This window comes from Oncorhynchus masou, chromosome 17 (assembly GCF_036934945.1).
Source record: "Oncorhynchus masou masou isolate Uvic2021 chromosome 17, UVic_Omas_1.1, whole genome shotgun sequence".
NCBI lineage: Eukaryota > Metazoa > Chordata > Actinopteri > Salmoniformes > Salmonidae > Oncorhynchus > Oncorhynchus masou.
In genome coordinates this window covers 11,239,284-11,266,596 of record NC_088228.1, presented here as the reverse complement: position 1 = coordinate 11,266,596, position 27,313 = coordinate 11,239,284, and the positions used below count along the sequence as shown (strand labels likewise).

General features: G+C 43.9%; 1 protein-coding gene across 2 annotated transcripts; it reads right to left on the bottom strand.

Annotated features, from left to right (window-relative positions):
* Positions 1-4,013: 4,013 nt before the first annotated feature.
* On the bottom strand, positions 4,014-27,278 carry ccdc39 (coiled-coil domain 39 molecular ruler complex subunit). Of its 2 annotated transcripts, XM_064992251.1 has the most exons (23): positions 26,910-27,278; positions 26,544-26,663; positions 26,151-26,297; positions 25,779-25,937; positions 25,480-25,572; positions 25,108-25,236; positions 24,495-24,686; positions 24,171-24,274; positions 23,827-23,959; positions 23,151-23,345; positions 21,891-22,055; positions 21,487-21,624; positions 21,131-21,339; positions 20,288-20,411; positions 14,058-14,217; positions 12,777-12,883; positions 11,891-12,031; positions 11,454-11,633; positions 10,510-10,598; positions 5,477-6,748; positions 4,872-4,982; positions 4,698-4,774; positions 4,014-4,438 (listed from the first exon to the last, which is right to left on the bottom strand). In XM_064992251.1, exons 1-20 carry the CDS (start codon positions 26,997-26,999, stop codon positions 6,568-6,570), a joined length of 2,856 nt encoding a protein of 951 aa, XP_064848323.1. In that variant the 5' UTR covers positions 27,000-27,278; the 3' UTR covers positions 4,014-4,438; positions 4,698-4,774; positions 4,872-4,982; positions 5,477-6,567. The 2 variants fall into 2 exon arrangements, with proteins under 2 accessions (XP_064848323.1, XP_064848322.1); XM_064992250.1 differs by lacking the exons at positions 14,058-14,217; positions 20,288-20,411; positions 21,487-21,624; ... (9 more) ...; positions 26,544-26,663; positions 26,910-27,278 and having other exon boundaries at positions 21,131-21,212.
* Positions 27,279-27,313: the final 35 nt, after the last annotated feature.

Sequence of the window (27,313 nt, the reverse complement as noted above, 5' to 3'; positions counted from 1 at the left end):
GAAGGCTCTATTTACCTCCGCTCCCATGCTGGCTCATCCTGATCCCTCCTTAGCTTTCATAGTTGAGGTGGACGCGTCCGAGGCAGGGATAGAGGCTGTGCTGTCTCAGCTCTCGGGTACACCACCAAAGCTCCGCCCCTGTGCATTCTTTTCGAAGAAGCTCAGCCCGGCGGAGCGAAACTATGATGTGGGGGACCGGGAGTTGTTGGCTGTTGTCAAGGCTCTGAAAGCGTGGAGACATTGGCTCGAGGGGGCCAGACACACTTTTCTCATTTGGACCACCGCAATCTGGAGTACATTCGAGCAGCGAGGAGACTGAACCCTCGCCAGGCAAGGTGGGCCATGTTTTTCACCCGCTTTTCTTTCACCCTCTCCTACAGACCAGGTTCCCAGAACGTTAAGGCAGACGCACTGTCCCGGATGTATGACACAGAGGAGTGGTCTGCAGATCCCGCTCACATTATTCACGCTTCTTGCCTGGTGGTACCAGTGGTGTGGGAGGTGGACGCGGACATCAAACGGGCATTACGTTCAGAGCCCACTCCTACCCAGTGTCCAGTTGGGCGTAAGTATGTTCCTTTCGATGTCCGCGATCATTTGATCTGTTGGGCCCACACTTTACCCTCCTCTGGCCATCTTGGCATCGGCCGGACCGTGCGCTGTCTTGCTGGGAAGTACTGGTGGCCCACGTTAGCCAAAGACGTGAGGGTTTATGTGTCCTCCTGTTCGGTATGCGCACAGTGTAAGGCACCTAGACACCTGCCCAGGGGGAAATTACAACCCCTTCCCGTTCCACAACGGCCGTGGTCACACCTCTCGGTGGATTTCCTGACGGATCTTCCACCCTCACGGGGTAACACCACGATCCTAGTCATTGTGGATCGGTTTTCTAAGTCCTGCCGTCTCCTTCCTTTGCCCGGTCTCCCTATGGCCCTACAGACTGCGGAGGCCCTGTTCACCCACCTATTCCGGCACTACGGGGTGCCTGAGGATATAGTTTTCACCCCGAGATCAATGGGTAGGTGGAAAGAGTCAACCAGGAGGTGGATAGGTTTCTCCGGTCCTATTGCCAGGACCGGCCAGGGGAGTGGGCGGTGTTTGTCCCCTGAGCAGAGATGACTCAAAACTCCCTCTGCCACTCCTCCACTAACCTGTCACCATTTTAGTGTGTGCGAAGTTACCAGCCGGTCCTGGCACCATGGCATCAGAGCCAGATCGAGGCTCCTGCGGTGGATGAATGGTTTCGACACTCGGAGGAGACATGGGACGCTGCCCATGTGCGTCTGCAAAGGGCGATCAGGCGGCAGAAGATGAGTGCCGACCGCCACCTCAGTGAGGCCCTGGTGTTCGCACCGGGGGATCGGGTCTGGCTCTCAACCCGAAACCTGCCCCTTCACCTGCCCTGCCGGAAGCTGGGTCCGCGGTTTATGGGGCCATTCAAAGTCCTGAGGAGACTGAACAAGGTTTGCTATAGGGTACAGCTCCCCCCTGATTACCGTATTAACCCCTAGTTCCATGTGTCTCTCGTCAGGCCAGTGGAGGCTGGTCCGCTCCAGCAGTCTGAGGTGCGGGAGGCTCCTCCGCCCCCTCTGGAGGGGGCCCCGGCGTATACAGTGCGAGCCATCATGGACTCAAGACGTTGGGTGAGAGGCCTTCAGTACCTCATGGAGTGGGAGGGGTACGGCCCGGAGGAGAAATGCTGGGTACCGGTGGGGGACATCCTGGACCCATCGTTACTCCATGAATTTCACAGACTCCATCCGGATCGCCCTGCGTCTCGTCCCAGAGGCTGGTATCGGCAAGCTGCTGGAGCCGCACGTCAAGGGGGGGGTACTGTCACGACTACCACCGAAGTTGTTCCCTCACCTTGTTCAGGCAGCGTTAGGCGGTCGACGTCACCGGCTTTCTAGCTGCCACCGATCCATGTTTCATTTTTCCTTTTGTTTTGTCTTACACACCTGGTTCCCATCTCATAATTATGTTCCTTATTTAACCCTCTAGTTTCCCTTTCTGTTTGTGCATGATTGTCTTTCGTGTGTTTGAGTTCTATCCTGTTTTGTCCTTGTTTGATAACGGGATATTTGTTACTTTCTTGGATTGAATAAATACAACGTTTTATAAGCATATATAAGCAGCACGTGAGTTTCAAGTTTGGGGAAGTTAATTTTCACCATAAAAATGCACCTTTATAATAAAAGCATTACATGCATAATTGCATTTGCGGTCACTTTTGATAATGGTGTTTTCCCGCATACTACCATGTGTGCATTGCTGCGCTTATAATGTGAAGAAATAGCCGAATAGTTTATCAACATTTGAAGATAAATGTTCTGATATGTTGCGTCAGCCACAAAGCTTAAACATTTTTGGGTGGATGATAGTCGTTGTATTAATTTGGGATCTATCGCTTCCCACAACTGTCCCAGACAATGTTTGGAATGTTTATTTCTTGCGCAGAATAGGTCATGCCCTGAACACCAAACACATGCCCATGAACAACAAAAACATGCCCTGAACACCAAACACATGTCGTGAACACCAAACACATACACATTCCCTGAACACCAAACACATACATATGCCTGCAGTATACGAGTTTGATTACAGTATTTATTTAATTAAATTCCATGTCCTTTAACACTATCTGTATGAGGGGTTGAGATCCATTTGCTGGTTTTGTGTATTTAATGAAATCTGCACTTTGATTCCTTAGTTAGTTTCTGTGACCCCATATGAGCCAAGAAAATGTCACCTTGCAACAAAAATGTGAATGGCCTCACCTTCACCCTCTATCAAACCCGAGAAGACTTCCACATGCTGCATGTCGGTAAGCTAGAAAAAGGTCACCAGGAGCACATTTGGTCAAAGTGACATATTGTGAGGATTTAGGTCATTTTGTCTCCATCGCAAAGCAATCCATCAATTATTCTTCCCTTCCACACACTGTGGCCTCTTGCATGTTCTCAAGTGATACTTCTGTTCTTTACCAGGGTGATGCCATCTCAGAGTCTTGGATAAGCCAACTACTGCAGCCTCAAAGACCTGATTGTAGGTAAGAGTATATCCCTACTATTTATCCAGTAACGTCCCTGGTAATGTCCAATATTCTGCTGCCATTTACTTTATGTTCATATTCTACTTTTTTTTTTTACTATTTCTCATTGTTGTTGCATTGTCAAGAAGGAACCTGCGAGTAAACATTTCGTTGAAGGATGTATACCATGCGTGTCCCGGACATGTGACTAATGCTTCGATCACACCGACAGTGTTTTTGCATTTTGGTACACCAGAATTACATTCATTTCCAACGAAACGCTGCGTTTGCCTTGCAGCATTGCGTTTCAGAGGCAGTTGCAGTGCGTTCGGCTTGGTGTATACCTTGGATTTATCGAACGTATGCGTCAAACTGTCTGCGTAGACGGCTTGAAAGAAATGGTAGCAGAAGGAGAATGTTAAACTGTTGTTTCATACATATTCATTTGCCAGCAGCATACCACCCTGCATACCACTGCTGGCTTGCTTCTGAAGCTAAGCAGGGTTGGTCCTGGTCAGTGGGATGCAGGATGGTATGCTGCTGGCTACTCAGGTAAAATAAAATAAATGTAGTCTACACTCTCTGGAGCCCTCTGGTTCTGTATGTTCATAATAACATTGTCCTACGTGACTTAGTTTCAAACGTCCTTCTAAAATGTACATGGTACAAGTTTTACGTTGATATTTGTGAATACTCAATTAAAAACGCTTAACAATATTCATGTTTCTGTTGTAAATTAATACACCAATTGATTTAGCTTTGAAGGAAAACCCCTTGCTTGCATAAAAAATGTGGCTAGTAGTTAAAGGTTTAGCTTAATTTGTACACATTGTCATGATTTTTTTATGAATGAAAAAAATTATATATACATTTTTTGGGGGTTGGGTTGGACTGTTCTCTTCAGGGAAGTCACCTTATGTTTGTTATTTAAAAAAACACTGAAGTCAGATCCGTTGAATTAACATGAATGTGAGAACAGTTGCAGTATTTGTAACATGTTTATAGCCAAAGAAAATATTACAGTAGTTAGGTCTATTCAGTCCAACATCAAATCCATCAGAAAACACTGGAAGCAGATGACAAGATTCTATGAAAGTGGGAAAGGTTGTGACATAACTCTTGAATTACAGCTCCTCCCCCAGATGGTATTGGAATGCGCAGCAAGTCAGTAAATCAATGAGATTATACATTCAAATATATTATTAACATGAATATAATGACTGATATTAAACAGCATAAAATCATTGAAAATACAGTACAATAGTTCACATCTGCAGAACATGATGTACCACTAGAACTTCAATCTGCTATGCCTTGGATCATAATCCATCAAACTTTCTGGACAGTTTTCACGGTCAGTCGAAATTTCAGATCAGGTCGCTTCGCCCGAACGATGTCGTAGATCTAGTACAGAAAATAGATCACCATTTAGTTCAACTCAAGCTCATCTAATCTAGATCTTATTTTCAAATATAATTGTATAATAGATCAATCATATGCATTGGAACTTTATATAAAATATTCTACCCGGGATATAAACATTAAAAAAAAATGTTTAAACACCATGAATGAATGAGGAAATGTTACCTGACTCAAGACTGGATAAACTGTGGTCTAAATGTCAGCTGACTCCAGACTGGATCAACTGTGGTGTAAATATTACCTGACTCAAGACTGGATCAGCTGTTGTCTCATTTAGCTCCTGATAAGATTGGACAGCAACCTGAAGAATTGCAAATCCTATATTTGGGCAAGAATATTCAAATTATTTCAGTAAATAAAAGACAACTAGCCGAGTACCGTAATTCAATGTATTTATTTATGCTTAAATACCCACCACTTTCCAGGGGTTTAGTACCAAAAGGTGGGTCCACATAAGGGGTAGTAAGAGTTGGAGGTGTTGTCACCTGTGTCGTGGTAGTCCTTGGTCCCATTGTAGGTGTTGAAGCTGATGGGGTAAATATTGACATGAAGCTGTATCTGTCATTAGCCTGAAATCCAAACCTGTTTTAGGCTAAACATTCCACTCCCTGTACTCCGTGTCATATACAAAGCATTACATTATAAGGAGTGGAATGATAGCCCAGACTAGTACCCATTCTAATGTATCTACATCATGATCACAACAAGCAATACAAAATAAAAACCATTTTCGCAGGACTCATCACACTTCTCTACTTCCTACTATATTTTAAATATCAGCATTTGATCCACATTTAATCATCTGATTTTTTCAATTGAATTGTTCTATTCTTTTCCACATATCATTTTTGTTGTTGTTGACTTACTCATGCTCACTACTAATGACTATATATATATATATATATCTTCACTGATATCTGGGTTTGGTTATGCTTCAACCGTATTTGTTTTCTGGACTGAACCTCTGACATTTTCTTTTCAAATCATGAACATTAAAAACATGTTAAATTGATAACTTACCAAAGGATTGCCCTGCAGACAAAGCAACACATCCAACACAAAGTAATAGGAAAAGCATGATGTTGTTTCAGATGACAGAGCCCCGACTGAGTTGTGATGTGGGAAGATTCTGTTCAGAGTCCAGTCCGTCTGACAATCTATGTTCAACATGAGGAAGTTGACTCTTCTATTCGTCGTGGGAGGGATTTGCCTTTTAAATAATGCCCAGGTTTTCAAAAATTCATTTGAGGCACAAGTGATTTCAGAAAAATGGTCAAACCGCCTCCTCTTGAACTATTTTAACAGCTATGAGGAAGTTGTTCCATATTTCTGTCTTACAAGATTATGTCAGAACCTCAACCAGTATTTTTTTAAAGGTCCAATGAAACCGTTTTTTAAATCTCAATATCACATAATTTCTGGGTAACAATTAAGTACCTTACTGTGATTGCTTTCAATTAAAATTTTAAAAAGAAACAAAAATAGCTCCTTAACAAAAAGCAATTTCTCAAGCAAGAATTTTGTCACCAGGCAGGCCAAAACACCATCCCACCAAAACAGCCTTACATTACAGGTGGTCTTTTCAAACAGCTCTTACTCTAAAAGGGCATTATCATACTTTTAACAGTATTATTCCAACCTCATAGTGTGGAAATATATATAAAACACAGAAAAAAAAAACGGTTTTGACTACATTGGGCATTTAAACAAAACAAGTGTATTATCAACTAATTGATCATTCTGACAAGCAACCATCTATTTTATTGGGATATATCCAGAAACACATTGTCAAGAGTACAAATTAATTTAGAAAAAGTACATATTTTTCATGCACATTTACAATACAATTTTATAAAGGTTAGCTGACAAATGGAAAATATGTGCATTTCAAAGAAAAGGTAAATCATATATTAATTAATTGTATTTCTCATATCACTGCCAGTTGTCCCAGTTCATAAAAAACAAAAAAAAACAAAAAAACATGCAAATCAAATCACCAAACAGTTTTTCGGTACACATTGAACAGTGACACACATTCTCTTTCCTAATGGCACTACAGTCACATTAGCCTTCTGGTGCTGTAAGTGAGGCTGTCCTATTGTGGGGTTTCTCTATGGGCTCTGGCGCTTGCTACCGCTGCTGCTGCTGGTGGAGCTGGGTGGATGGGAGTCCCGTGGAGAGGTGAGAGGAGGGGACGTAACGGACAACCCCAGACCCAGCTCCAGAGTCTTAACAGGGGGAGACTGCACTGATGCCGCCCTTGGGCTGCTGCTGGCTGAAGACCCAGCTGACCTGCAATGGAAAAATACAAAATACATTTAAGAAGCTATATTTTACAAGAACATATTGATATACAATGAGTGTACAAAACACTCTTTCCATGACAGACTGACCAGGTGAATCCAGATGAAAACTATTATCCCTTATTGATGTCACCTGTTAAATCAACTTTGATCAGTAGAAGACAGGTTAAGGAAGGATTTCTAAGCCTTAAGACAATTGAGACATGGATTGTGTACAGTGCATTCGTAAAGTATTCAGACCCCTTGACTTTTCCCAAATTTTGTTACATTATAGCCTTATTCTAAAATGGATTAAATTGTTTTTTTCCCCCTCATCAATCTACACACAATAACCCATAATGACAATGCAAAAAAAACATTTTTTAAATGTTTGCAAATAAATCATTAAAATAAACAGAGTGTCACTGCACAGCTATTTTCAGGTTTCTCCAGAGATGTTTGATCGGGTTCAAGTCCAGGCTCTGGCTGGGCCACTCAAGGACATTCAGAGACTTGTCCCGAAGCTACTCCTGCGTTGTCTTGGCTGTCTGCTTAGGGTCGTTGTCCTGTAGGAAGGTGAACCTTCACCCCAGTCTGAGGTCCTGAGCACTCTGGATTAGGTTTTCATCAAGGATCTCTGTGTACTTTGCTCCATTCATCTTTCCCTCGATCCTGACTAGTCTCCCAGTCCCTGCCTCTGAAAAACATCCCCACAGCATGATGCTGCCACCACCGTTCTTCACCGTAGGGATGGTGCCAGGTTTCCTCTAGATGTGATGCTTGGTATTTAGGCCAAAGAGTTCAATCTTGGTTTCATCAGACCAGAGAATCTTGTTTCTCATGGTCTGAGAGCCCTTTGGGTGCATTTTGGCAAACTTCAAGTGGGCTGTTATGTGCCTTTTACTGAGGAGTGGCTTCCGTCTGGCCACTCTACCATAAAGGCCTGATCAGTGGAGTGCTGCAGAGATGGTTGTTGTTCTGGAATGTTCTCCCATCTCCAGAGGAACTCTGGAGCTCTGTCAGAGTGAGCATTGGTCAACTCCCTGACCAGTGGTGCATTCGTAAATTCCATCTGATTTCAGAGCTTTATTGTCTGAGTGTGCCAGAGAGCAGAATAACTGATGAATTTATGAACGCTCAACACCAGCAGAATATGGCAGGGGTAGGTAAACATTGGCAAAAAAGCGTAATTCAATTGTTGCCAGCAGCACAGTCAGTCACCAAGGCTCTGGATAACTCTTCAAGGGCGAGTAAAATGGATAGAGTGAGGTGTTCTCTCATTTGTGTCTGGAAGTAGCTAGCAAGCTAGCCAACTTTAGCAGTGTGCATTCTGAACGCTCCGAGAGCGAAACACTCCGGGTTTACGAACAGACAATTGTACAACGCTCTGAATTTATGAATGCCTAGAGCACACTCTGGCACTCCAGATTGAATTTATGAACACGCCCCAAGGCCCTTCTCCCCCGATTGCTCAGTTTGGCCAGTCGGCCAGCTCTAGGAAGTGTCTTGGTGGTTCCAAACTTCTTCCATTTAATAATGATGGAGGCCACTGTGTTCTTGGGGACCTTCAACGCTACAGAATTGTTTTTGTACCCTTCCCTAGATCTGTGCCTCAACACAATCCTGTCTCGGAGCTCTATGGACTATTCCTTCAACCTCATGGCTTGGTTTTTGCTCTGGCATGCACTGTCAACTATGTGACCTTATATAGAAAGGTGTGTGCCTTTCGAAATCATGTCCAATAAATTGAATTTACCACAGATGGACTCTAATCAAGTTGTAGAAACATCTCAAGGATAATCAATGGAAACAGGATGCAACCAAGCTCAATTTTGAGTCTCATAGCAAAGGGTCTGAATACTTTTGCAAATAAGGTATCTGTTTTTTTATTTATTTTGCAAACATTTCTAAAAACCTGACTTTCACTTTGACACTTTATGTGAACTGGTTGCCCCCCATCTATCTTCAGAGCTCGTGCTGCTAGGTGACCTAAACTGGGACATGCTTACTGGGACATCCTACAACCTAAGCTTGATGCCCTCAATCTCACACAAATTATCAATGAACCTACCAGGTACAACCCCAAAGCTGTAAACACGGGCACCCTCATAGATATCATCCTAACCAACGTGTCCTCTAAATATACCTCTGCCGTTTTCAGGGGTGTATTCTGTTTTTGGGTCTGCGATCAAACGACCACCCCTCATCACTGTCAAACGCTCCCTAAAACACTTCAGAGAGCAGGCCTTTCTAATCAACCTGGCCCGGCTATCCTGGAAGGATATTGACCTCTTCCCGTCAGTAGAGGATGCCTGGTTATTTTTTTTAAATTCCTTCCTCACCATCTTAATTAATTAAGCATGCCCCATTCAAGAAATTTACAATCAGGAACAGATATAGCCCTTGGTTCTCTCCAGACCTAACTTCCCTTAACCAACACAAAAACATCCTGTGGCGTTCTGCATCAACATTGAACAGCCCCCGTGATGTGCAACTTTTCAGGGAAGTGAGAAACCAATATACACAGACAGTTAGAAAAGTCAAGGCTATTTGCTTCCTGCAACACAAACTCAAAAAAGTTCCGGGACACTGTAAAGTCCATGGAGAATAAGAGCACCTCCTCCCAGCTGCCCACTGCACTGAGGATAGGAAACTCTGTCACCACCGATAAATCCACTATAATTGAGAATTTCAAGAAGTATTTTTCTACGGTTGGCCATGCTTTCCACCTGGCTACCCCTGCCCCGGTCAACAGCACTGCACCCCCCCATAGCAACTTACCCAAGCCTTCCCCATTTCTCCTTCTCCCAAATCATGTCAGCTGATGTTCTGAAAGAGCTGCAAAATCTGGACCCCTATACAGTGCCTTGCGAAAGTATTCGGCCCCCTTGAACCTTGCGACCTTTTGCCACATTTCAGGCTTCAAACATAAAGATATAAAACTGTATTTTTTTGTGAAGAATCAACAACAAGTGGGACACAATCATGAAGTGGAACAACATTTATTGGATATTTCAAACTTTTTTAACAAATCAAAAACTGAAAAATTGGGCGTGCAAAATTATTCAGCCCCCTTAAGTTAATACTTTGTAGCGCCACCTTTTGCTGCGATTACAGCTGTAAGTCGCTTGGGGTATGTCTCTATCAGTTTTGCAAAGGGTGAATGGGCAAGACAAAAGATTAAGTGCGTTTGAACGGTGTATGGTAGTAGGTTGACACCGGTTTGTGTCAAGAACTGCTACGCTGCTGGGTTTTTCACTCAACAGTTTCCCGTGTATATCAAGAATGGCCCACCACCCAAAGGAAATCCAGCCAACTTCACACAACTGTGGGAAACATTGGAGTCAACATGGGCCAGCATCCCTGTGGAACGCTTTTGACACCTTGTAGAGTCCATGCACTGACAAATTGCGGCTGTTCTGAGGGCAAAAGGGGGTTCAACTCAATATTAGGAAGGTGTACCTAATGTTTTGTACACTCTGTGTAAATTATCAGGAGATATTATTGGAAACTTTGAGATTCAGAAATAACAGTATGGACAATTCCGTTGTAGCAATCTAAAAACAAGGCATCCAAAAAACAGCTAAACAGGAAATACCTTTGTGGTTTTAAAATGTCTCAGGAAGAAAAGGAATGTAGCTTTCAGATATGTCCCTGTGTGTCTCTCAATTTTTACCCGTCGGCCCCCAAAAAGTATCTCTCGAGGGTATTTGGCTACGGAGTGTATATTGTAGACCCCTGAGCTAGATAGACTGTGTAGTTGTGACGTACCTGAGAGAGACGGAGCTGCGAGCAGAGTTAGTCTTTGAGCTCTGTCGGCTGGCAGGGGTGGAGGCAGGAGACGGCAGGGGCAAGTTGGCCTGGGACACATACAGTACACACAAATTAAATTAGACCTTTTTAAGTCCTGAGTAAAAGGCCATCCAAAATGAGACTTAATGGGATGGGTCAACTTTTTGTTTGCTTTTAGAGTGAGTTGCCAGAAAATGATTAGTTTAGATTTATTAGATTGGTTTGAAACCTAGCTATCCCTAAAACCTTACATTTTGCATTTCCTGGAATCAACTAACATCAGGGCAATTCGCTGTCAGAATTTCACAATGTCATTGCCTTGCCCAATGTCAATGCCTTGCCCAACTCTACAAGGCTAAAAAGGTATAATTCACACACCTACACTTTCAGAATTTGTTTTCTTTGTTTCTCCCCATAGGAGAACACTTTGGTTGTGAAAAAATGTTAATTTACTGGTAAAAGGTTTCACATGAACCTCGTATTAGTGAAATGATTCTACTTTGATTCTACTAATTGAAGAACCCATCTTGGTTCTAGGTGGCATCTTTTTTCAAAGACAGGTGTATGAAGAAAAACATCATACTTTTTTTTTTTCTTCTCCCCAATTTCGTGGTATCCAATTGTTACTACTATCTTGTCTCGCCGCTACAACTCCCGTACGGGCTCGGGAGAGACGAAGGTTGAAAGTCATGCGTCCTCCGATAGATAGATAAGAGACAGGATATCCCTACCGGCCAAGCCCTCCCTAACCCGGAGGACGCTAGGCCCATTGTGCGTCGGACCTCCCGGTCGCGGCCGGTTATGACAGAGCCGGTTACGACCCAGAGTCTCTGATGGCACAGCTGGCGCTGGAGTACAGCGCCCTTAACCACTGCGCCACCCGGGAGGCCCTACTTTTTATAGTAAAAAGAAAAGAAGGCTACCTGGGCAAAGTACATTTGTAGAGCTGATCGGAGGTCAGGTTGTTCCTCCATGGCAACCAGCAGCATCTTGTTGATATTCTTATTGAAGTCCTTCAGCTCCCTCAGCTCAATGTCCCTCTCCTCAAATGTCTCCTCCTTGGCCTTCTTGGCCGACCGGATCTCTTTGGTCAGTTTGGAGCACTGTCATGGAGGATAGCAAGGGATGAACACAGAGCAATGATAAGTAGGGCCTGGATTTTTTCCTGACCAACTAATGTTTATGATTGCCTATGACAGACGTTATATGTCTTGTGTAGCTGTTATAAAGGCTTTATGAATGCATCATAAGGGGGCTACAGTAAAGTACATGTCATATTTCATGTTTTTCTTTCGTCATTGAAGAATGGTGTGAACTCACTTGTTGCGATGGTGTGAATTGTTGGGTGGTGGTATCAAACCTGCTTAGTGACCCTGTGGAGTTTCTCCTGTTGGGAAACCAGTTCTCTGTTCAGAGACATGATATGTGACTGGGTCTCTTCAGTCCTCACATTCTGAATGGCCTCCTCTTGAAGCAGGTTGTCCAGTGTATTGTTCATGCCCTTCAGATTTAAATTACACGCACGCACGCACGCACGAACGCGCACACACACACACACACACACACACACACACACACACACACACACACACACACACACACACACACACACACACACACACACACACACACACACACACACGATTGCACTGTCTGGTAGTTAAGAGTGAGTTGTCAGACAAGTCTATATTGGACCTGTTGTTCTTGGACACGAGCAGCCAATGTAAGGTGTGTGATGAAGATGAAAGAGATCATGATAGGGCTTAGGACATATCTAACACACTGTACATGGGAAAGGCAGAGAGAGACAGAGAGGTAAAGTAACAACATGGAAATGAAGTACACAAAAGATGATTCTACTCCAGTTTCATGTGAGAAGATGATGGCCTGGTGGAAAACCCATGCTCACGTTAAGTCTAGGACCAGGAGTTTTCCTGATCAGGTTAAGTAGTCCAGTAAAACTCCTGACCCCAGTCATGGTTAGTTTGGTGGAGAAGTACCTGAATGTCCTCCAGTCATGGTTGGTTTGGTGGAGAAGTACCTGAATGTCCCCCAGTCATGGTTAGTTTGGTGGAGAAGTACCTGAATGTCCCCCAGTCATGGTTAGTTTGGTGAAGAAGTACCTGAATGTCCTCCAGTCATGGTTAGTTTGGTGGAGAAGTACCTGAATGTCCCCCAGTCATGGTTGGTTTGGTGGAGAAGTACCTGAATGTCCTCCAGTCATGGTTGGTTTGGTGGAGAAGTACCTGAATGTCCTCCTGCAGTTCTCTGATCTGCCTCCTCTTGTACTTGTACTTCTCCTCAGCAGCTCTCTTCTGCTCATCCAGCTTCAGTTTCTCCTGATACTCCTCACCTTCAAAACAGAGTTTTGGGTTCATTGTTAACTCCTATAAAAACATTAAAGGGTTGTACCAACACACTTTACAGCATGAAGCAAGCAGTCTAAAGCAAGCAGTCTTAGACTGGCGCAGCAGTCTAAGGCACTGCAGTGCTTGAGGTGTCACTACAGATCCAGGTTCAATATCGGGCTGTGTCGCAGCCGGCCGCAAATGGGAGACCCATGAGGTGACGCACAATTGGCCCACCGTCGTCCCGGGAAGCATTTGTCCCACCAGGATGTCCTTGTCCCATCGCGCTATAGCGAATCCTGTGGCGTGCCAGGCACATGCACAGTGAGCCTTCGCCAGTTGTGAGGTGTTTCCTCCGACACATTGGTGCGGCTGGCTTCCAGGTTAAGCGGGCACTGTGTCAAGAAACAGTGCGGCTTGGCGGGGTCGTGTTTCGGAGGACGCATGGCTCTCGACCTTCGCCTCGTCCGTACAGGAGTTGCAGCGATGGGACAAGACTAACTGCCAATCGGGGAGAAAAAGGAGTAAAAAACTAAAACAAAGAGTATAAAAGGATCTGAACAGAACAACAGTACAAAACAACCACCACATTAAAGTTATAAAATAGTTTATAAATAGTATATCCTCTCATCTGATTATGTTGGGTTTTCCCTTCATAGATATAGAACACTGATAACATTGATGCTTGCGTTACTATGGTGATGGCATAGAGTCAATATTTATTGCTGGCATATTTGTCATCTTTTTTGGGGGGGAGGGGGAGGCATAGAGTCCGAGGCTCAATCTATAGCCACTAATAATTGGATGTAATAAATATATCATTAGTTACTTAAACAATGACACTTTATATAATGTTTACATACCCTACATTACGCATGTCATATGTATATACTGTACTCTATACCATCTACTGCATCTTGCCTATGCAGTTCGGCCATCGCTCATCCATATATTTATATGTACACATTCTTAATCATTCCTTTACACTTGTGTGTATAAGGAAGTTGTTGTGAAATTGTTAGATTACTTGTTAGATATTACTGCATGGTCGGAACTAGAAGCACAAGCATTTCGCTACACTCGCATTAACATCTGCTAATCATGTGTATGTGACCAATAAAATTTGATTTGTTGGAATCAGTTTATCTGACAGGGAACCTTTCCTCATACAGTACGCACTGGACTCAGTCACTTTGTTGAAGGATTTGCGATAGGTTGTGTTGCGGCTGTTGACGACGTGGAGAGTGTTCTCCAGCGCTCGGATCTCCTTCTCCATCTTGCGGATCTTGGCGTCCAAATCGTCTCCCTCACGTTGGAGCTCCTCTTTCTCTTGGGCAGCCTTATGAAAAGCACATCACCCACGGTAGAAAGTAAAATGGTACAACGTTTTTCTCAATTGATTTGTAAACAAAGTTCCATGTTCTCAAAACAATTAACAACTGTCAAAACTACAGTTGCAAGAAAAAGTATATGAACCCTTTGGAATTACCTGGATTTCTGCATAAATTTTAACAAGGCTAATCTGAAAACAAGACTCCCTAAATTTTATCAGCATATCGATTGCGCAACCAGGGGTGGAAAAACCTTGGATCACTGTTACTCTAACTTCCGCGACACATATAAGGCCCTGCCCCGCCCCCCTTTCGGAAAAGCTGACCACGACTCCATTTTGCTGATACCTGCCTACAGACAAAAACTAAAAAAAGAAGCTCCCACGCTGAGGTCTGTCCAACGCTGGTTCGACCAAGCTGACTCCACACTCCAAGACTGCTTCCATCACGTGGACTGGGACATGTTTCGTATTGCGTCAGATAACAACATTGACGAATACGCTGATTCGGTGTGCGAGTTCATTAGAATGTGCGTTGAAGATGTCGTTCCCATAGCAACAATTAAAACATTCCCTAACCAGAAACCGTGGATTGATGGCAGCATTCGCGTGAAACTGAAAGCGCGAACCACTGCTTTCAATCAGGGCAAGGTGTCTGGTAACATGACTGAATACAAACAGTGCAGCTATTCCCTCCGTAAGGCTATCAAACAAGCTAAGCGTCAGTACAGAGACAAAGTAGAATCTCAATTCAACGGCTCAGACACAAGAGGCATGTGGTAGGGTCTACAGTCAATCACGGACTACAGGAAGAAATCCAGCCCAGTCACGGACCAGGATGTCTTGCTCCCAGGCAGACTAAATAACTTTTTTGCCCGCTTTGAGGACAATACAGTGCCACTGACACGGCCTGCAACGGAAACATGCGATCTCTCCTTCACTACAGCCGAGGTGAGTAAAACATTTAAACGTGTTAACCCTCGCAAGGCTGCAGGCCCAAACGGCATCCCCAGCCGCGCCCTCAGAGCATGCGCAGACCAGCTGGCTGGTGTGTTTACGGACATATTCAATCAAGTCCCTATACCAGTCTGCTGTTCCCACATGCTTCAAGAGGGCCACCATTGTTCCTGTTCCCAAGAAAGCTAAGGTAACTGAGCTAAACGACTACCGCCCCGTAGCACTCACTTCCGTCATCATGAAGTGCTTTGAGAGACTAGTCAAGGACCATATCACCTCCACCCTACCTGACACCCTAGACCCACTCCAATTTGCTTACCGCCTAAATAGGTCCACAGACGATGCAATCTCAACCACACTGCACACTGCCCTAACCCATCTGGACAAGAGGAATACCTATGTGAGAATGCTGTTCATCGACTACAGCTCGGCATTCAACACCATAGTACCCTCCAAGCTCGTCATCAAGCTCGAGACCCTGGGTCTCGACCCCGCCCTGTGCAATTGGGTACTGGACTTCCTGATGGGCCGCCCCCAGGTGGTGAGGGTAGGTAACAACATCTCCTCCCCGCTGATCCTCAACACTGGGGCCCCACAAGGGTGCGTTCTGAGCCCTCTCCTGTACTCCCTGTTCACCCACGACTGCGTGGCCACGCATGCCTCCAACTCAATCATCAAGTTTGCGGACGACACAACAGTGGTAGGCTTGATTACCAACAACGACGAGACGGCCTACAGGGAGGAGGTGAGGGCCCTCGGAGTGTGGTGTCAGGAAAATAACCTCACACTCAACGTCAACAAAACTAAGGAGATGATTGTGGACTTCAGGAAACAGCAGAGGGAACACCCCTATCCACATCGATGGAACAGTAGTGGAGAGAGTAGCAAGTTTTAAGTTCCTCGGCATACACATCACAGACAAACTCAATTGGTCCACTCACACAGACAGCATCGTGAAGAAGGCGCAGCAGCGCCTCTTCAACCTCAGGAGGCTGAAGAAATTCGGCTTGTCACCAAAAGCACTCACAAACTTCTACAGATGCACAATCGAGAGCATCCTGGCGGGCTGTATCACCGCCTGGTACGGCAACTGCTCCGCCCTCAACCGTAAGGCTCTCCAGAGGGTAGTGAGGTCTGCACAACGCATCACCGGGGCAAACTACCTGCCCTCCAGGACACCTACACCACCCGATGTTACAGGAAGGCCATAAAGATCATCAAGGACATCAACCACCCGAGCCACTGCCTGTTCACCCCGCTATCATCCAGAAGGCGAGGTCAGTACAGGTGCATCAAAGCTGGGACCGAGAGACTGAAAAACAGCTTCTATCTCAAGGCCATCAGACTGTTAAACAGCCACCACTAACATTGAGTGGCTGCTGCCAACACACTGACACTGACTCAACTCCAGCCACTTTAATAATGGGAATTGATGGGAAATGATGTAAATATATCACTAGCCACTTTAAACAATGCTACCTTATATAATGTTACTTACCCTACATTATTCATCTCATATGCATACGTATATACTGTACTCTATATCATCGACTGCATTCTTATGTAATACATGTATCACTAGCCACTTTAACTATGCCACTTTGTTTACATACTCATCTCATATGTATATACTGTACTCGATACCATCTACTGTATCTTGCCTATGCTGCTCTGTACATCACTCATTCATATATCCTTATGTACATATTCTTTATCCCCTTACACTGTGTATAAGACAGTAGTTTAGGAATTGTTAGTTAGATTACTTGTTGGTTATTACTGCATTGTCGGAACTAGAAGCACAAGCATTTCGCTACACTCGCATTAACATCTGCTAACCATGTGTATGTGACAAATAAAATTTGATTTGATTTGATTGAAATTGGTCAAGAAATGTATCTGATCGTCCTCTAAGTCACAACAATAGACAAACACAGTGTGCTTAAACTAATAACAAACAAATTATTGTATTTTTCTTGTCTATATTGAATACATAATTTAAACATTCAGTATAGGTTGAAAAAAGTATGTGAACCCCTAGGCTAATGACTTCTCCAAAAGCTAATTGGAGTCAGGAGTCAGCTAACCTGGAGGCCAATCAATGAGACGAGATTTGAGATTTTGGTTAGAGCTGCCCTGGAATATAAAAACCGCTCACAAAATCTGATTTTGCTATTGACATGAAGCATTGCCTGATGTGAAACATGCCTCGAACAAAAGAGATCTCAAAAGACCTAAGATTAAGAATTGTTGACTTGCATAAAGCTGAAAAGGGTTACAAAAGTATCTCTAAAAGCCTTGATGTTCATCAGTCCACCGTAAGACTATCTATAAATGTCTGTCTATAAAAGACTATAAAAAAGTCTATAAAAGACTGTCTATAAATGGAGAAAGTTCAACACTGTTGCTACTCTCCCTAGGAGTGGTTGTCCTGCAAAGATGACTGCAAGAGCACAGCGCAGAATGCTCAATGAGGTTAAGAAGAATCCTAGTGTCAGCTAAAGACTTACAGAAATCTCTGGAACATGCTAACATCTCTGTTGATGAGTCTACAACACGTAAAACACTAAAGAATGGTGTTCATGGGAAGACACCATGGAAGAAGCCAATGCTGTCCAAAAAAAAACATTGCTGCACGTCTGAAGTTTGCAAAAGAGCACCTGGATGTTCCACAGCTCTACTGGCTAAATATTGTGGACAGATAAAACTACAGTTGAGTTGTTTGGAAGAAACACATCACTGTATGGAGAAAAAAAAGGCACAGCACACCAACATCAAAACCTCATCCCAACTGTAAAGTATGGTGAAGGGAGCATCATGGTTTGGGCTCCTTTGCTGTGCCAGGGCCTGGACAACTTGCTATCATTGACGGAAAAATTAATTCCCATGTTTATCAAGACATTTTGCAGGAGAATGTAAGGCTCTGTCCCCCAATCGAAGCTCAACAGAAGTTGTGTGATGCAACAGGACAACGACCCAAAACACAGAAGTGAATCAACAAAAGAATGGCTTCAACAGAAGAAAATCCTGACCTCAACCCGATGGAGATGCTATGGCATGACCTCGAGAGCGGTTCACACCAGACATCCCAAGAATATTGCTGAACTGAAACAGTTTTGTAAATTGGAATGGTCCAAAATTCCTACTGACCGTTGTGCAGGTCTGATCCACAACGATAGAAATCGTTTGGTTGAGGTTATTGCTGCCAAAGGAGGGTCAACCAGTTATTAAATCCAAGGGTTCACATACCGTACTTTTCCCACCCTCCACTGTGAATGTTTACACGGTGTGTTCAATAAAGACATAAAAACGTATAATTGTTTGTGTGTTATTAGATTAAGAAGACTGTGTTTGTCTATTGTTGTCAAATTATATGACCGATTTATACAGAAATCCAGGTAATTCCAAAGAGTTCACATACAGTGGGCAGAACAAGTATTTGATACACTGCCGATTTTGCAGGTTTTCCTACTTACAAAGCATGTAGAGGTCTGCAATTTGTATCATAGGTACACTTCAACTGTGAGAGACGGAATCTAAAACAAAAATCCAGAAAATCACATTGTATGATTATGTAATTCATTTGCATTTTATTGCATGACATAAGTATTTGATACAGCAGAACTTAATATTTGGTACAGAAACCTTTGTTTGCAATTACAGAGATCATACGTTTCCTGTAGTTCTTGACCAGGTTTGCACACACTGAGGCAGGGATTTTGGCCCACTCCTCCATACAGACCTTCTCCAGATCCTTCAGGTTCCGGGCTGTCGCTGGGCAATACGGACTTTCAGCTCCCACCAAAAATGTTCTATTGTGTTCAGGTCTGGAGACTGGCTAGGCCACTCCAGGACATTGAGATGCGTCTTACGTAGCCACTCCTTAGTTGCCCTGGCTGTGTGTTTTGGGTTGTTGTCATGCTGAAAGACCAGGCCACGACCCATCTTCAATGCTCTTACTGAGGCAGGGAGGTTGTTGGCCAAGATCTCGCGATACATGGCCCCATCCATCCTCCCCTAAATACGGTGCAGTCGTCCTGTCCCCTTTGCAGAAAAGCATCCCCAAAGAATGATGTTTCCATCTCCATGCTTCACGGTTGGGATGGTGTTTTTGGGGTTGTACTCATCCTTCTTCTTCCTCCAAACACAGCGAGTGGAGTTTAGACCAAAAAGCTCTATTTTTGTCTCATCATTCCACATGACCTTATCCCATTCCTCCTCTGGATCATCCAGATGGTCATTGGCAAACTTCAGACGGGCCTGGACATGCGCTGGCTTGAGCAGGGGGACCTTGCGTGCCCTGCAGGATTTTAATCTATGACGGCGTAGTGTGTTACTAATGGTTTTCTTTTAGACTGTGGTACCAGCTCTCTTCAGGTCATTGACCAGGTCCTGTCGTGTAGTTCTGGGCTGATCCCTCACCTTCCTCATGATCATTGATGCCCCACGAGGTGAGATCTTGCATGGAGCCCCAGACTGAGGGTGATTGACTGTCATCTTGAACTTCTTCAATTTTCTAATATTTGCGCCAACAGTTGTTGCCTTCTCACCAAGCTGCTTGCCTATTGTCCTGTAGCCCATGACAGCCTTGTGCAGGTCTACAATTTTATCCCTGATGTCCTTACACAGCTCTCTGGTCTTGGCCATTGTGGAGAGGTTGGAGTCTGTTTGATTGAGTGTGTGGACAGGTTTCTTTTATACAGGTAATGAGTTGAGCCGGTGCAGTTAATACAGGTAATGGGTGGAGAACAGGAGGGCATCTTAAAGAGAAACTAACAGGTCTGTGAGAGCCGGAATTCTTACTGGTTGGTAGGTGATCAAATACTTATGTCATGCAATAAAATGCAAATGAATTACATAAAAATCATACAATGTGATTTTCTGGATTTTTGTTTTAGATTCCGTCTCTCACAGTTGAAGTGTACCTACGATAAAAATTGCAGACCTCTACATGCTTTGTAAGTAGGAAAACCTGCAAAATCGGCAATGTATCAAATACTTGTTCTACCCACTGTACTTTTTCTTGACACTGTATATATTTTTTCACAATAAGCCAAATCAATTATTAACTGAAGCAATAGTTGGCTGGTGAATGTTTTTTGGTGTCTGAAGGAATTCTCACCTTGATCACATAATAAGCCTGTGATTTTTCCTCTTCTCCCTCGGGAGCAGCCATTGAGACAGTCATAATCTCATAGCGTTTCCTCATCTTGTCGACCTTGGACAGTCTCTCATGCACCTCAGCACTGAAATTAACCAATCAATGTATGCATAGAATAATTTGAGAGTGCTCTTCCCGACCATTGACGGCCTGATAAATCCTACCCCCGTAAACCTATGTGTAATTTCTTCCACATTTAAAATGTGCTGAGCTTGAGGCATATTTCAGAGAAATTTTTATTGTTATTCTTATGTAGTAAATATTTTAGTTTCCATTTTCATTGTTTTGATTTATTTTTTCCTGCGACGCGCATTGCATGTCTGAAATGTGCTGTATAAATAAAGCTTGATTTGATTAGACATAGAATATACACAATGGCTCAAAACACCAAGTGTCCAGCTATCCTATGTTCAATTAATTGGACATCTTTCTTTTTAAGTGCCGCATTACCACTTTATATGAGCCCTGGGCAAAACAAACACAACCCACCTCGTATGGCACTGGATCATCAAGCCCTGTATTCAGAGAACATTACAGAGTAGGAGTGCTGATCTGGAATCAGCCCCCCCCCACCCAATCTTATTCATTATGATCTAAAAGACTATCTGAATATGGGCCCAGGTATGTTAGTACTGGGAAGGAGAAAAGGCCTGCACACCCTGTGGATCCCCATGACCAGGTTCAGGGTTTAAAGGCATCAGATAAATAGCCCCCACAGCCAAAATCCCAAAGTATCCCTTTAAGAACACGTCACTATACTGTATGGGTAATAGGGTATATTTTGGGAGCCCGTCTTAGACATACCTGAGTCCTTGGCGCTCCTGGTCAGTGATCTTGACCTGCTTGTTGAGCATCTCCCGGTGCGCTTTAATCTCCTCCTCCCGTTCCCTCATGGCCGTCTGCAGCTGCAGCCGCCGCTTCTCCAGCGAGAGCACGCCGTCCGCCTTGTTGTACAGCAGGTCACGCAGACGCTTGATCTCCAGCTTCAGGATGTTGTCCTCCACCATGGTGTCCTGAAGGTCAAAGGTCAGAGGCAACGAGTGGCTGTGTAAGAGTATGAGTTTCATATAATCGTTTTTATTTAATAAGATTGATAAAGTCAAGGTTGGCTGAGTAAAACTGCAGTGACAGTGACTGTGTGTGTGCGCCTGCGTTCTCACCTGCTTCTTGAGCCGGAGCTTCTTCAGTTCCTTGTCGGAGATGTGGTTGAACAGGTGCAGCTCCTCGATCTTGGTGGTTAGGTCACTCTTCTCAGCTCCTGTCTTCTCCGCCTCTTTCCTCACACAGCGAATATCATCCTGTCAGACGACAGAAACAGTAAAATCACAGAATGTCTATAAATATTTTTTTATGATTAGTTAAAATGTAATTATATGGTAACTGTGAATAGAGACTAATTTGAAAACATAGAAAATCTGAGAAAAAAAACACCAACAATTTTTGATGATTTCTATGATAAGATAGGGTTGCAAGAAATAGAAGGTGACAAAAAAAACAGAAATACCCAAATAATCAGGAAAAATAGCATCAAGAACATTCTACAGTACGAGAGAGGTCTGTCCACCTGGAGCTTCTTGAGTTGGGTGGTGAGCATGGTGGCAGTCCTCTTCTTCTCTTCCAGCCTGTGGGCCAGCTTTTGGGCCTTCTTCTCCAGGACCTGCTTCTCCTCCGTGTTCACCTCGCCACGCAGACGCAACATCTTCCTCTCCAGCAGCTGGATCTGGAAGTCCTGGAGTAGCAAAGTTTGAGGTGGAGAGGGAGTTAGTGATGTACCCACTACACCAAGCATACACCTCAAGACCAGCTGTATAGGTTGTGAAGAGGGCACGACAACACCTTTCCCCCCCTCAGGACACTGAAAAGATTTGATTTGTTTACCCTAATGGTAGGGGGAGATGTGATGACATTAGGGCGAACACTAGCTATAACGGTCATGGTGGTAGAAATAGATAATGATCATATGACAGTGGTCTAAGGGCTATCTGAAAGCGTCTGTTGAATGACCATGCTGTTATTACTATTCAAGTCGAATGTTATTTGTCACACGCGCCGATTACAACAGACCTTACAGTGAAATGCTTAATTACAAGCCCTTAACCAACAAAGCAGTTAAGAAAAATATGAGTTGGGCTCCCGGGTGGCGCAGTGGTTAAGGGCTGTGCCATCAGAGACTCTGGGTTCGCGCCCAGGCTCTGTCGTAACCGGCCATGACCGGGAGGTCCATGGGGCGACGCACAATTGGCCTAGCGTCGTCCGGGTTAGGGAGGGCTTGGCCGGTAGGGATGCCCTTGTCTCATCGCGCACCAGCGACTCCTGTGGCGGGCCGGGCGCAGTGCGCGCTAGCCAAGGTTGCCAGGTGCACGGTGTTTCCTCCGACACATTAGTGCGGCTGGCTTCCGGGTTGGATGCGCGCTGTGTTGAGAAGCAGTGCGGCTAGGTTGAGTTGTGTATCGGAGGACGCATGACTTTCAACCTTCGTCTCTCCCGAGCCCGTACGGGAGTTGTAGCGATGAGACAAGATAGTAGTTACTACAACAATTGGATACCACGAAATTGGGGAGAAAAAGGAGGTAAAAAAAAAAATATGAGTTAAGAAAAAAACATTTACTAACTAAACTAAAGTAAAAAATAAAAAAACAACAATAAAATAACAATAACGAGGCTATAAACAGGGGGTACACGTTAGTCGAGGTAATTGAGGTAATATGTATACGTAGGTAGGGGTAAAGTGACTATGCATAGATAATAAACAGGGTGGGTATTGCATATTGATAGTGATAGGAAAATAACAACTAGAGAAAGACTAGTGTTTCTGCTGTCTAGCCTGGTTGTAGATGATCTCCTGCTGCTTGAGGGAGTTCTGGTCCAGTTTACTGAGGCGGCTGTCCAGGTTTGAGAGAGCCACCCGGCTCCCAGAGAGCACGGCCTTGGAGTCTTTCTCCTTCAACCTCAGGGCCTGTACCTCCTGGCTCTCACGGAACAGCACCTCGCGGTGGCGGTGCAGCTGGGCGTCCATGTCCTGCAGCCCACGACAGACGCAGAATGAGACAGTTCACCACAACATGGTCATGAGTACATTAACCAACACAATGTGACACTGAAGTCAACACATGGTTCACCAGCTCCAAAGAAAGACATCTGAGATGTTTCCCTGGTTGGCAAAATTATGAAAGAGAACCAATACATAATGTAACACTACATTCCTCATGGGAATGAATAGAATGACATCAAAGCATCTAAATGAAAATAACTAAATGTGAGAATACAGTCAGTCAGAATAGGATTTAATGTATCAGTTTGATTGATACAATGTTCATATACTTCTAAATATCTAGCGATATCGAGTTCATATTGTGACCATGTGACCATTGCAAGGTAAAATGCACAGGTTAGCTCAACGCAACCGCAGCCTGCCATCCCAGTACCATGCAGACACTCTTTCCAATAAACATACTGATATTATAACAAAAACATTGTTTTATCATGCGGAGTGCACTCACTTTGATAGTTTGCTCCTCTTCCTTCAGTACTTGCTCCATCTGAGCGGCCCTCTCCTCCACGCTGAGGGTCGCCTCAGTCACTGTCTTCAGCTTCTCCTCCAGGGCTGTGTTGTGAAGCTTGGCCCCCTTTATCCTGGACCAGGTTTACACACACACACACACACACACACACACACCCACACACACACACCAAAACTAGTGAGAGGGTGGGTGTTCCACAGAATTACATATAGAATCCCTGTGAGGGAATTAATTTAAATGTAAGCAGTTAGTTCCCCCCAAAACGATGCCTCCAATTATTCCTATTTGACTGGTACTGAGGACTGCCAATCTCTATGTCTCACTTGTTGTTTTTGTCCTGGATGTCCTTTTTCATGTTGGCTAGCTGGGACCTCATGGACTCGACATCAGTAGCTGCTCTGTCCACTGTCCCTTTCAGACTCTCCAACTAGAAAGAGATACGTGATAATAACATATAAGACAAGCCATCATTCCCACAGAAAGAAGTCATACAGAATAAAAATACCTGTCAGCAGAAAGCATTGACTAAATGATTTGGTTACACTTTTTTAATAACTTTCTTGAACAAGACACTATAAATGTAATTACATGCATATAAATGCTGATGAATTGCATCGGGACAACAGACACACAACAGACAGACTCACCTCGTCCTGTAGTCTGGTGCGGTTACTCTCCTGCTCCTGGAACTCCCGTCTCAGCTTGGCCGCCTGCCGGTCGGCCATGGCTATCTTCTTCTCGTACTCCTTGTTGTTCTCCGTCTCGCTCTCCAGGAAGGCCTTCTTCTCCTTGATCACTCCATTCCTCTCTCTGATGTCCTGGTTGACTTGGGTGAGGAGCTGGAAATATATAGCAAAATCCATTGCTTACATTGTCTGACCATTATTTTTTAGAAACTTCACGGTTGTACATCAGTCACTTTCATGTAGCCTTTTTTATGATTTTGATGGACTAATCTTAAGAAGGTGTCGTAATATGAAAAGGGGTGTTGAAACAGTGTTGTTTCAACTATAAAATACCTATAAAACACATGTAATCGTTTCTGGACCAAGTGATTATGTGAAAAGGTAAACTAGTGTCTTTACAATAGTTTCAAACTGCTATAATATTCCTAGCCTAGTTGAACTTGACAAAATGATAGTGAAGCAAAGTGAGTGGAGCATTCAATCTGGTTTATCCAGGCTATGATATCCCATCTTCATCTCAAATATTGTATGACTGACTGACTGTAATGACTGCAGGCTGCCATCTAGTGGTTACCATTGAACACTGCTGCATCTCGCTATCTCTTTTCTTCATCTGCTCGATGGTGTTCTCCCACTGGTGGATCAGCTCCTGTCTCTCTAGGTGAGCCTGGCGGAAGTTTTCTGCTGTCTTATCCAGACCAATCTGTTGGCAGAGCACAACTACAATAAATGAGACACACTCTGATGGATATCAACAAGGAAGAATAAATGCTTTCTGTTTGATGTGGGAAGTATAAATCTCTAGTGTGTCAACAATGGACACACAGTAGCTTATTAAATGTCAACAAAATATTCTTAGTTGCGGGTGATTGAACATTGACTGATATTCCTGTGTTGTTCTGTACTAGTTAATGTACTGAACTGTAAGATAGCTGGTGTTTTAGACCTGTGCTGATATGGTCTCAGTCAGTTCGTTGTCTAGTGCCTTGTGCTTTTGGTTGGCCTCAAGCGTCATCTTCTCTATCAACAAGGTGAGCTCCTGTAAACAAAGAATGCAAACAGTAGTTTAGAAAATAGTTTGTTGTACTGTTCATTAAGAATATCCCATTGTCAGTGAACTGTTCATTCTAGAGGATCCTGAAAGGAATGTAGTTGCTTGCCACTGCAACTGAGATCCAAGACCACACAGGGTACCTTGGTTTTCGTACCCCCATCAGTCGGTCACTCACAACACCCATGACGTACCCGTATCCTGCTCTCGTCCTGCTGGGCGTACTTGATGATGGCCATGGTGTCCTCGTCCTTGTGTGCCGACTCCTCAAGCCAGGCATCCAGGGTCTGCTGGTCCCAATTCAGCTGGCTTTTCAGCTCTTCCAGCTTCTGGGTGGCTTTGAAGATGTTGTTCTGAGGAAACAGATGGCTAGACATTTATCTAATACAGTGGAACATACACTGAATATATTGTATGTTCCGGTGAATACGAGCAGTTGGAAATAGAACTACAGGCCAGAGAATTCTCAGTCATGGAGAGAGAGAGACAGAGACCCAATGCTGTTTTGAGGAAAGACCTCTATTTTAGAACAGAAAGACCAGGATGTTGATGGTACGTAGAATAACCTCTTGTGCATTCTTCTTCTCCCTCAGAGCTCCAAGCTCATTGTCCAGCTGTGCAATCTCCTGACGCAGGCGGCCCACCTCTCTCTCTGCCAGGGCCTTGAAATGCATCTCCGACTCAGTCTCTTTCTCCCTGGCTTTGCACAGAGCCTGATACAGTACAGATAAAAATAAACCAGTTATAGGACAGCATTTCAAAGTTGTTGCAAAACGATTACTGTCATACCTGTGTTCACATGGCATTATTAATTCATCCTTGCATAAACATAATTACTTAGCAATATAACTATCAGTCATACAGTAATGTGTGTAGATCTATGCATGAGCTAAATAGTTTTGGGTCAGAACCTCAGAAGTCTATTTTCATGGAATTCCAAAATGGGCAAGTAGCTTTACCTGAGTTTGAGATAACTCCTGCCTAACATTTGTCAGGTGTTCAGCCATGGCTTGTATTCTATCCTTGTATCCACCAAGTTTATTCTCCAGTTGTAACTTCTGATTTTGTTTCATTTGAAGCTGTGGAGAGGCAGGAAGTGCAAATGACAGTCATATTTCACATTGGACTGATCTTCACCCCAGGTCACGTTACCTGTTTAGTTTTAGCTAGCTAACGTTCGCTAACTAACTTAGATACTGACCGACTGTCCGCTATGTAACTGGGGCAAAAATATTTCGATTTATATAAAATACAGTTGAAACAAATGAAATGTCAGATATTCTGGTACAGATAATCTAATAAACTGTTAGCTAACAGACACTTACCTCATCTTCCAAACCTTTATTTTCTGCATTGGCAACTGGAATAGCAAAGCCCTCGTCCCAGCCTACCTCGGATAAAAGTATGTTCGACATTTTTTCTGTATGACTAAATTCCAAGTTTTAGAACTGAATATCAAGCCAGCCCAATATGCCAACTAATTATTTACAATAAGTAATAAATTGCTACTTTGTTCTATTTTTGACAACTTGTAAAGGGTCATAACATGATACAAAACCGCCGTGTTGTCAATGCTGGCCCCTAGCAACCGTGTCAGGTGGTTAGTTACCACATCATCCGGTTGTAAAATAAAATCGCACGCGTCACAAGAGGGCCACAACTTCCACCACTTGGCAATGCATGCTACCGGAGTCACTGTACTCAGTTTATCCACTAAAAACTTTGTGAA

What these genes read in the sequence shown, in the direction of transcription:
- ccdc39 (XM_064992251.1), bottom strand. Translation starts at nt 26,999, where the DNA reads ATGTCGAACATACTTTTATCCGAGGTAGGCTGGGACGAGGGCTTTGCT. An exon ending in AACTGCAGGAGGACATTCAG is followed by an intron (nt 12,032 to 12,776) that starts GTACTTCTCCAC and finishes TTAAATCTGAAG; the next exon opens with GGCATGAACAATACACTGGA. An exon ending in TCCACAGGGTCACTAAGCAG is followed by an intron (nt 11,634 to 11,890) that starts GTTTGATACCAC and finishes CCTCCATGACAG; the next exon opens with TGCTCCAAACTGACCAAAGA.